This window comes from Triturus cristatus, chromosome 10 (genome assembly GCF_964204655.1).
Source record: "Triturus cristatus chromosome 10, aTriCri1.1, whole genome shotgun sequence".
Classification (NCBI taxonomy): Eukaryota; Metazoa; Chordata; class Amphibia; order Caudata; family Salamandridae; genus Triturus; species Triturus cristatus.
The window spans coordinates 502,953,363-502,965,779 of record NC_140593.1 but is presented as its reverse complement, the minus strand read 5'-3'; the positions used below and the strand labels follow the sequence as shown (position 1 = coordinate 502,965,779).

Here is a 12,417-nt window from a genome sequence, read left to right as displayed (position 1 = left end):
TACCACGGAGCTCTTCGCCTCTGAAACATCCTCCAATTGCTTTCATGCCGGTTTCATTCCATTCTACTCGGGTAAGAGCACTGTGAGGATCGGAGCTGAGCGGAGGTGAGTGTATGCGATCTCACTCAGACGCCATTTTGCCCCTCTCACTCAGACAGTATCTTCCATGTGCTTCAATACCCTCCACATCCTCTGCAAGACCTTCAAATTGATCCCCCCGAATCCAGAAAGACCGTTACCCACGCAATCATAACCAGCAGACTGGGCTACGGGAATGGCCTCTATGCCGGAATCAACAAATCTCTACTCCTCAAACTCCGGACCATATAGAACGACGCAGCCAGACTTGTCCTAGGCATCCCACAACAAGACCACATCAACCATCACCTACGAGACCTCCACTGGCTCCCCATCGAAAAGAGAGAGACAATCAAGCTGCTCACTCATGGCTACAAATCCCTCCACAACACCAGACCCCAATACCTCAATGAAAGAATCTCCTTCTACGTACCCAAGAGAAACCTCCGCTCTGCCGACCTTGCCTTGGCCGAAATTTCACGCATACGCAGCGCCAGAACGGGAGGAAGGGCCTTCTCCTACTCCACGGCCAAGACCTGGAATGAACTCTCCCTCAGTATCAGACGAACCCCCACACTGCAAGAATTCAGGAAGAGTCTCTGGACCTGGCTCTTCGGATGAGACTGAGCTGTTCGAATCCCTCCTCCCCCCAGGGCCTTGAGATCCTCATGGGTAAGTAGTGCACTTCACAAATCCCTGATTGATTAATTGATTGATTGATTGATTGATTGTGTAAGTGTCCATTTATTTGAAGGCAGTTTGCACCATATTTTGAAATACAATGCAATCAAGCAGATGTGTTTCTTTAAATGTCTTAAACGTCAGCATTACACATATATGTATCACACACTGGTATGCTATTCCTTGTGAGAGAGATTTAAAAATGCACAAGTCCATAGCTATTGTATACAGACAAGTCAAAAGTTAACAGGGGGAAAGTAAGGTTTGCCGTGGATTCCGGCCACAACAGAGTTGATTTATCATCATCATCAAGCAGCAGCAGAAGAGGCAGGACTTGGAAGAGTGGGTCAATGGTGGAAAAAGAAGTGTGAAAATGAGAAAAGTTGAGTTTCAGCCTTAAATCCCTTCCAATCCGCCAACTCAGGTGTGGAGCCACAGTCACGTTGGCTGGAAGGCACATCGTGATTGGCCGGGTGAGCAAATTGGCTCTCCGCTCTTCGACCGCCACTTTTGCCTGCGGTGCCATTGGTGCGGGTGAACATACCTGGTTGAGCCGGTTGAGCTGGTGGCACTACCACAGTTTTTTATCCATTGATCGGCCAGCATCTAAATAGAGCAGGTGGACCGCCTAGTAAGCGGATGGGCAATCTGATGGAGAAGCGACGGCGGAACCATTAGTCCCAAGATATAAATCAGGCCCTAAATTCCTTTGCCAAGCCTTACTGCTTGCAGCCACAGCTACTCAGGGTTGAGCTAAGGTTAAGTTAACAAAACTGACTGGATCCTAGCAGGGGTTTGCGAGTGTACTCCATGATAAGCCACCAAAGCCATATCATATAGTACACCCAAATCCTCACAATGTGTTCTGCCACTGGTCCTAATAACCTTCTTTACTGTGTGTCCTGAGTGATGGTATAGAAATTTAAACCTCTAGATACGATGGGCAGATTTGTAGTTCATCATGCATGCCCATTAACTTCAGGCTGCCAGAAAAACTCACTATAATGGAATGACACTCAAATGACTCCTCAGAATACACTAACCACATATTTATCTCTAATAATTCATTAAATCTGAACCTAGGGCCGAAACATAATATGCAATGGGTTTACATAACCCTATCATAAAATAGGCTGGTTTAGCACCATAAAAATTCAGCACACTTTGTGAATCTTCCAGTAGGTGAACAACTGGAAGAGTTGTATTCCTCCCAAAGCCCCATGATGCACGTAAGTCACCAGAAAAAAGTGATAAAACACTTTTCAGTTGTGCTTTCAGAACTGATGGTTGATGAAGCAATGGAGACAGCATAGAGCATATTAAACTAACACAGCTAATAACATCATGCTGCATTACAGAGCTAGCTCCTCTTTTGTTGGTGATGTACTATGGCTAGTGATCTCATTTCCTAATGTTATAGCCATTTATATTTCCAAGGCGTTTAGATTATGATTGTTGGTGTAGATACATTTCCTAGGCACTTTACTATCTTTCACAGATGTAATATTATTTATTAGAATTTGAGTCCAAGCTTGACAATTTAGCAAAGCAATATCCTCTTCATGTCAAGAAAGCCATTGAAGTGGGGAAACTTTCTGGAGTTGATAATTTTTCAATATATGATGTAGTGGGTATGAACAAGAATGTGTTAACTAGTGTTGACAAACTCATTTTCTAATACAGTCTCTTTTAATTGTGATAAAGAAGCCAAGAAAGTTCACTCTTGTGATGCACTACGACCTTTTAAAACTTATGGATTTTGACTCTAACTTTTATTGGCCTTCTTGCTCTATATTGAAATGGAATATATCATCTAGTTTACTTTATCTGTATTATAGGCTGAGAATGCTCCAGTAGCATGTGAAACAGCTCAATGGTCCACTAATTCAATTTCATCTATTCACTTTGTAGACTTCAACACTGAAAATACACTTGAAGGGTGGGAGGTAATACCTCCGTTTGACCAGGGTCTTCGTTGTTTTCATGCATGAGCATCTTCATCACAGCATCACAGTTACGTGCTCAGCGTTTTCAAGGCTGCATACATAAATGCAATCCTGTTTCCCTCACGTCCCCCTGACTTCACCCTGGGATATAAGTCACCTTGAACAATATCCGAGGCCAGAGTAAGATGGAAACGGATGGATTGTCCATAGCCTCGATCTGTTTTCACCAGTCACATCAGTGGACACAGCGGCGGCCAGCACGGTAAACACAGTGGGTGGTGAGGTGGGGCAGGGAAGTCGACAGACGATGAAATAGGTAGAATTAAATACATATATTACACCTATTACATCGTCTGACGACTTCCCCCCCTGCTGCGTCCTGCCCCGCCCCACCGCGCTTACCTGTGCCGGCCACCTCTTCATAGAAGGGCACTGGGTGTAGAAATAACTTATAGTTTTAAAAGTACCTTCTGCAGAGTTCCTTCTGTGTACATCAGTTTTCAGGCAACAATAAAAATGTCAAGATAACACTCTGGTGATTAATGTTCCTGCTGGAGAGAGATGAAGTTTTTTGTTTTGACTCATCAGAAAGTAGTACAGAAGGTTTATGTGCCTGCTGCAAAGAACGTGTACACTGCAGATCACCAGAACTTTATTTTATGTGGATAGCTCAGTGGGTTATTGCTTTTGTTACAGAGATCTTTTTGTTACTTGCAGTTCATAAGTTACAATCCTACTATAGCACAGAGACCTATAAACTTCCATCAAGGAGCTGCATGCAAAGTGTGTAGTATATCCGGGTCTGGTGGCTCAGTGGACTAATGCGTCTGCTGCAGGGGCCTGTGTTCGACCTCATGGTCACAGGTTCAAATCCCAGCAGGTCCACTCAGCCTTTCATCCATCTGAGGTCGATAAAATGAGAACCATTGAGTTGGGTAACAATAAACATCTGTTATTCAGCGCCAAGATACCCGTAGTGGTGAACGTGCACTTTACAAATACTTATGTTATGTTATAGGTTAGAACGTTATATTTTTCCCACAGTCTTTCATTGTCTTAATGTTGCTATAAAAGGGTTTGTTTGGGTAGAAATACATTGTTCTTATTGAACCCAACCCAAACCGCTGTCGTACATTTTACATCATGAGTTTGTGTTTCTTCGGACCAATCGCTCTTAGAATATATACTGCCTTCCAGTATGAGGACGTCACTCCAAAACTTTGTATTCCTCGTTGTTGTATGTAACATTTCCTATAGACTGATTTACGCATATATGATACATTGTCTCTGTTTAATGTCTGTGTGATGTAAACTGCTCTGACACCCTAATCTAGTATGAGTAACACTATAAAACAAATGAAATGCATGTGAGAGAGGGTTTATGGAGGGGTTAGGGGCTCTGCTGGAGAGTGGTAATGAGGAAGGTCATTGGTGGGGGTGGGGAGGGCAGAAAATATTCTTGCACCAGGCGCCACCAGCACTAAAGCCAGTCTTGTTTGTAAATGTTTCACAAAGCTCACTGTTTTTTCTTTGCCAAGGGCATTTAAAGGTGTTTACTGATCATCACCTGAGCAGGGGAGTTCTCAGCCTTTATCCGTTGATACAAATTTGGAGTCGGTGGTTGAGAGAGCAGTCCCAGGTACTTAAGATATTGCTGCAGAGATCTGGCAAAATTCACATCTTTCTCGAGTTCGTAATTCCTTTCACCTTCACTGTTCTGCTTCGACATCCTGCACATTAATAGGAGGGAAAAAGGAAGAAAAGAGATGGTTGTGAATTAAGCAATAAAGCAATGTCAATTCATTGGCCAAATAAATGTTTTTAATATAGACCTTTCCTCACTGAGGCATTCAACTACAATAACAGCCCATCGGAATGAAGGCGCAAACAGCTAAGAAGAGGAATGGAAGCTATTAGATGTTCGAAGATGAAATCAGAAATATTTTTCATTTTCATGTCATATCTTAATTTCAGTAATACTTCAGTCCAAAGGCATTTTTTGATCACTCATTTTGCTTAAAAATATATTACAATCATCCGTCCTCTTATTTTGGAGACTAGCAAAACATGTGCTATATATAAAAAGTTAAAATTTTCCCATGTATCTGGCCAGTACTTCCACAAGTACGGACTAGTCTCTATATGTGGAATAAACTAACCCCGTCATATAGTATAAGGAAATTGAAAGTCACGAGTTCCGTGAACATATAGAGGAACGAAGATGAAGGTCAAATACCTTTACAAGGTCATGGAGCATTAGGATGACATGGAACCGCCTTATAATCTACGGCGGGGGTGCTTAATTCCTGGTCATACATGACCACACCAACACTTAAATATTTGGTGTAATGCTCTTTCATGTGAAAGAGATGCGATGTTTCTGCCACAAAGAAAACAGTTTGAATCTCTATTCAAAAATTAAACACACCAGAGCAGTTACATATTTGTTGGCAACAGTCATTAGAATTAATTTAATATAAATCAGATTTTAAAAAACACTGTAGCTCAGAATGTGAAGAAACATGCAGAGAGATTCTCTCTTGCCTATAATTAACTAAAGAGTGCTAAATATAAACAAGCTGTGACTTGAAAAAGAGAGCAGTGGAAGGAGAAGCTATGTTTTGTGTCGTTTTTAGGTCTTGCATAGACGGTGCATATGCTGTCTCTTCAAGACATGTTGTTTACTGTTAGTGGGCTTGGAGGCCACCCATTCTTTACCATTGATTCGCATCAAAGCCACTCTCAATTGTGTGCTTTCTGCTCTTCGGCTGTTGGGTCAGCACTTCTTTCTTCTTGCATGTGACCCTCCCCTAGAGCATGGCCCAAATACTTGTGTCCTTACGCTGCTCGCAAGTTTGGAGCTATTTTTTTCTTTTTGTTGAGCCACTCAACAGAGAGCAATTTCATAGCTAGCTTTGTTGTCTGTTCCATCCTGTTTTTTGTTTTTTTTAGCCACTTTACATAGTGCGTCTTTCATAGCTGACTCTGTTGTCGGCATTGTCTGTGTGTTTGTTCCTCCTCCCTCCCATTGCCATGTCCCCACACAGCACAATAGATGAGCCGGGAGGCCAGATGCCTTTGTCCCCTCCTCTTACTTTTGTTGTTGTTGCATCTTTTATATAGCCCAAACTTGACTCAAAGGTGTTAAAGTGCTTTACACAAGGACACATTCATTTTGTGTAGGTACAGGAAGACTAAGAGATTTGCCCAGAACCAAAGGATGTTGACACAACTCCAAAAGATAGTGGCTTTTGTCCATTGCGCCATATGCTCTACACTAGCTTGTTTGCAGATATCAGACTGCAGATCTAGCTTCCATGTTTAAAATCTCCAAAGGCAAAGCTTCCCAGTGCACATGCTGAGGTTTTTTTTTTTTTGCACTGGCAAGCTCTGCCCTCGGGCTCTTCAAACAGGGAAACAAGATGACATATTTCTCCATAAAACAATAGACATATGACATCTGCTTGAAAGGTTTTTTTTCAGTGATTTTGTTTTTAAAACTAAGCTTGGCATTGCAATTATTCAAACTACAATAATGTGCAGTCTCCATAAGAGTGTCAAAGAGCAGATTGCCGCAACTACGAACTCATGCTATTACAATGTACGCCTTTTGCACAGAATTTCCCCCTTCCTCCCTACCACGGCCCTTATAACTTTGGTCCAGGCCATGGTGATAAGCAGATTGGACTATGGCAATGCCCTTTTGGCAGAAGTTAGCTAATCATTGGTCACCAAGCTCCAGGTGGTTCAAAACACTGCTGCCAGGCTTATTCTGAATCGCCCTGCAGGTACTTCCTCGGCTCCTTTGTTGAGGGAACTACACTGGCTTCCAGTGAAAAAGCGATCCTACTTTGAGATCTGTTGCCTTACATATAGTGCCTTACAAGGTATACGCTCACTATATCTCTGGAACAAAATAAAAGCATACTCTCCTAGCCGCAATCTAAGATCCTGCGGTAAAGCCTTACTGTGTGTTACCCGCATCCGTCAAGCGTGCAGCGGTGGTAAGGCTTTCTCCTATCTTGCCCCTATGTACTGGAACAAGCTTCCTATGCACTTGCGTTCCTCCCCCAATTATTGTGAATTTAGGAAACAACTCAAAGCCTATCTATTTTGAACCATCATGTCCGTTTCCCTGATCATGTATTCTGCATCAGCACCAAGATGCCCCCGGGTTATTTATGCATTATAGCAAGTGGAATTAACATAACATAACAAGGATATTGTTCACATTCAACACTGCATGAAAGGTTTATGGAGAAATATGATAACAAATAAATACATGACATGTTCAAATTTGTTGTATAATCCTAAGGTTTTTCTATGGAACCAGGTGTAAAATATAACAAAAGCAACATACCATCTCTAGTGCCACAAACATCCCAAATACTTACTTGAATGCATTTATTTTGGCCAAACAGGAAAGAGTAAATTGTTTGCTAACTTCAAGTTGTGTCGGCATGAAAAGACAAAGTGATTTTCCTCTATAGAGTGTCACTAGGTGTCTGTTTTTTGATGATGAGTTTTATCTTTATCTGTTTGTGTATTTAACCTTAGTCAAATTCATTTTGGGCCAATTTGGCTTTTTAAATGTACATGTGGAACCTATTTAACCCCTTGCCTGCTCATGACGGAACCACTCCGTCATGAGCCACGGGTGCCGTGTGCTCATGATGGAGTGGTTCCGTCATGCTGTGGCCGTTGGCGGCCGCTCCGCCCACACGGCACTGATTCCCCGCCTGTGTGGGCGAACAATGCAAGTGGGCGGAGTCGTGACGGAACCACTCCGTCATGAGCACAGCGCGCCCGTGGCTCATGACGGAGTGGTTCCGTCACGAGCATGGCGGCGCCACAAACACCCCAAACCCCCCCAGCGCCGCGGCAAAATTCGTGCCGCGGCGAAGGGGTTAAGCTACTGTATCCTTAAATGTTTTCTATGTTTGCTTTTATGGCTTTCAGTGGCCGAATAAAGTATATTTGACTTGATTTGACTTTCTCAGAGTCACAGGATGTTAAGCCAATGCTGAGACTCAAACAAGGTTCCCCAGTTCCAAAGTCAGCATTTTTGTCCATCATGCCACATCCTCTCCTCTGGTTTGCTTGCAGATATCAGATGGCAGATAAACATTTTACATTGGTGACGGTATTTACTTTGACACTGGGAATCTTGCATTTGAATCCATCCCCTTCTGTCCTGTCCCTCTTTTTTCCTCCGACCTGCCACCCCATTCCGGCCCACTCCAAATAATTGGTCTCCATGCCACACATTGCCACTACACATAATTCAACCCCACTCCATGCCATATAATTCCATTCCACATATTTCAACCTGACATAATTCAACAAAGTACCACACAATTAAGTGTCACACAATTTCACAACACACAAATCTACACTGCATAATTCCACTACAAAAACACTCCACAAATCAGCTGCACACAACTCCACATCATTCCACTCCATGCCACATAATTACAATCCAACCAATTCAACTGCCAATATTTCCACTCTGCTCCATGCCACATAATTCCATTTCACATAATACCACTCCTCACAACATAATTCTATTCCACTCCTCCACATCATTACACACCATAAAACACAATTCAACTCCTACACATCATTCCACTTGACGCTATATAATTACACTCCACTACACATAATTACACTCCACATATATCCACTCAGCTCCAACACACATAAGTATACTCCACAAAATTCAGCACTGCACCATGCCACATAATTCTACACAACACCACACAATTCCACACCACACAACATAATTACACTACATATAATACTACTCCATGCCACATTATTCAACTCCACAAAATTACACTCCAATCCATACCACATAATTATGCTCCGCATAAATCCACTCTGCACTGCAAATCAAAACTCCACATAAAGACACTCCACACCATACAACATAATTCCACTCAACATAATTCCACACAATTCCATGACAAAGAATTCAGCTCCATACAATTCCACTTCATGCCACATTATTCCACACCTAACCACATAATTACACTCCACAACACATAATTCCACTACACACCACATAGTTCCACACCATGCCACATAATTCAAAATCACACCACATAATTCAACTCCATTCCATGCCACTCCACAACACACAATACCACTACACATAATTACACTCTATGACACACAATCCCACATCACATCATTTTACTACACTCAATACTACATATTTACTTTCCACATAATACTATGGCCCACCAAGCCACATAATTTTACTACACACTAAACGCTGCACAATTGTAAGTCACAAAATTCCACGCCACATAGTTCCATGAAACACAATTCCACAACACATAATTCCATGCACCACAATTTCACAACAGACAATTCCAAACCAACCCACATAATTCCACACCACATAGCTGCAATCCACACAATATAATTCAACATCATGCCACATAATTCCACTCTACTCCATGCCACACAATGCCACTTCATGTAAATCCACACCATGCAACATAATTACACTCCGCATCATGCCACATATTAACACTACACATATTTCAACTCCACACCACATACATCCACTCCACGAAAAATGATTCCATCCCCCTCTATTTCACATAATTCAACTCCACAATTCCTACATAGTTTCAATCCAAACCACATACTTACACTCCACAAAATTTAACTCTACTCCATGCCACATAATTCCACTCAAAGCCACACAGCTCAATGCCACATAATTCAACTCCACACAACTCCACGTATCGCACCACAATTCAACACCACACAATTCCATGCCACACCACATAATTCCACAACACACAATATAATTCCAACCTACAAAACATACTTCAACCCCATAACACATCATTCTAATCCATGCCATGCCACACCATAATGCCACTACACACAATTACACTTCATGCCACATAATTGCAGTCCACATAATTTCACTCTACCACATGCAACAAGAACACTCCACAAAACTGCACTACACTACACATAATTCCAACACAATTATTCCACGCCACACAATTCTAACTCAAACCACTCAGTTTCACCCCACACCACGTAATTTCACTCCACACCAAATAATTTCACTCCACAGGAACAGAAGAAAAAGCCAGCGGCAATAGTCTCGAAAGCAAAACCTACTGGCTTTGCCAATGCTTGTTTTTGAACTGCTGCTTTAATTATGGGCAGTGACCTGCCTTTTCCCTTGGCTCTCGGTAGTGGGCACTATTATTTCAGAACTCAATCAGAACTTAACTTATTACGGTTGAGTGACTACATTTATTTATTACACCTGACAAGATGTGTCTCAAGTCACCTCTAATGTGGAAATTAGAGACAGGCTGTTATAAGGGTGGTTAGCATGTATTATAAAAATGAAAAGAAAGTGCTGTTTCCTCAAAACAAACTGAATTTGTGGTGACTAAGAACTTCACCACATTAAGAGCACATCACTAACCACTGATCAACCACCAGATAAAGTCCACTAAACCAAGAAGGAAGGACAAATAAATACCCACTGTTGGTCCATGAATGGAAAGAGGCATGATTGGAAAGACTGTATGCAATGCATAACATAATAGTAAAAGAAAATATCTTTAATAACTGACAAACCCCAAACAAAAAGTCACAGACAGTAAGGGCCTGATTATGATCTTTGCGGATGGGATACTCCATCACAATCATGCCCGGTATCCCGTCCACTGTAATACAAGTTCCATAGGATATATTGGATTTCTAATACAGCAGACGGGCTAGCCATCACCTTTGTGACGGAGCATCCCATCTGCAAATATCATAGTCAGGCCCTAGGTCTAAAGTCACATGTGTAGCTGACTCAAACCTCCAACACATTCTACTCTCATATAACTCGGTGCCAAACTCCACCCTGTTCAATAAAAGTCCTCTAAGAAGAGCTCACCGTAAACAGCACTATACTGCTAGAGCCTCTACAACTCATTACCTGACTCTCGCCCCAGTTCCAATAAGTGCCATCTAAAACTAACTCACCCCAAACAACAATACTACCCTGCCTCACCCTCTATAACTCACAGAGCAATCCATGAAGCCAAAATTACAATGCTCCGTACATTTTGGTGTGAATCAAAACAATTGTTAATTACAACACACAGTTATTAACTGTCCAAACCAAGCGCCAGAATCACACCACACCACACAGAATGAGAAACACCTTACCTGAAGCTTCTCCATGGAGGAAATGTGCAAAGTTGCAAAGCATTATTTTTTTAGCACCTCACCAGCTTCACTAAGTGTGAAGCTGGTGGGGAAAAGGTGATAAATCGGACCCTGTGTGACAGCGGGAAAATGTTCCTGCTACTGTTAATGGCTACTAACCACCATACCATAATTGCATCAGTGCACACCTTTATACTTCCCAGTGTCCTGTAAGATGGCTGTATTCCCTGTCCAAGGTGGCTCTATGGAGAGGGGAGTGGATGGAGCTCCATTGTTTCTATGCTGCCACTCACAGTTAAGGTGGACCTTGAGGGGTAACAAACAATACTAAGAGTCAACTTCATGCACCCTAATGTTCCACCCTTCTTCACCTCGTCAAAACTGGGACACTTTGCTTTAATTTGCGAAGAACAATGTTTCCAAACTTAGGGGCACATGCATCAAGCTAATTACTGGTCGCAAATGGTCTGATTTGCAGAATTGGCCCCTTTGTGACCTGTACTTAGTCATTTGGGATGCATCAAGCCCAAACCCAATCACAAAATAGGTCATCGCAAAACTTGCGATTACCTATTTTGCGAATTAATTTAGGGCATCGCAATTTGCAATTCCTTAAATGCAATGCAAGAAGCAATCTGAGATTGCGACTTAGCATTAAGGAATCGCAAATTACCACTGTTGGAAACCCACTCCCACACTAGAAGGGGTGGTGGTGGTCTTCCGAACACACTGTGGTAGCTTGGCTCGAGTGGTCAGGAATCAGGCTCCGTGCTAAGCATACAACATACCCAAACAATAACCATGCGTGCATCTGTTCCAAAAACGACTCTACACCGTAAAAATTATGAAAATAACTTTCTTTATCTTCTTTTTCTCTTAGTTGCTGATTGGATAAAATAAATAACAATCACAATATACAAACTTTTTAGAAAGTGCAGGACAAATAAATACTGGCTTAATGATTCAATAAATACTGAAGGCATAAATAAAAGTGCAATACAGACAGGCAATTAAATATTCTGAGGCAATAAATACTGTAACCAATAAATATTGTGCATCAATAAATACTGTGGACCAATAAATACAGTGGAACAATAAATAGGTTAAATACAATAAATACAGTGCCCCTAATAAATACTTAAAAGCTGACAGTGACACTCATGGATTCAGATCACTTTTGAATTCCTAAGGGCTGATTTGGCCCAGGCACAGCTTGTGGGGATGTGGAAGGCTTGGGGGTGTCTACTCCCTGGTTTGGACAAGGCTGAGGCCTAAACTGAGGTAGGTCAAGGGGGGAATACCAGAGACCTGGCTCTCTCCCTCCACACAACTTCTCTAGGTTAGTCCCAGTTCACCCCTGGCACAGTCAGGTTGGTTCCAGCACCTCCCTAGCCCCTTAGAGCAGTCTCTCAGGTCTCCACAGGGCCTTAGGCGCCCTCTACTCCACTTACTGCCCTTTTTCTGATGCTCCGACGCCGCTGGAGTCGTATCGATGCCGTGAGGCGGTTCC

At 42.2% G+C, this 12,417-nt stretch overlaps 1 protein-coding gene across 1 annotated transcript in view; it reads right to left on the bottom strand.

Annotated features, from left to right (window-relative positions):
* PTPRN2 (protein tyrosine phosphatase receptor type N2) overlaps positions 1–12,417 on the bottom strand; it is a 2,166,812-nt gene that overhangs the window by 1,380,075 nt on the left and 774,320 nt on the right. Inside the window, exon 5 of the mRNA XM_085631955.1 lies at positions 4,273–4,435. Within this exon, the coding sequence (XP_085488081.1) occupies positions 4,273–4,435 (163 nt within the window). The remainder of the gene's footprint in view (positions 1–4,272; positions 4,436–12,417) is intronic.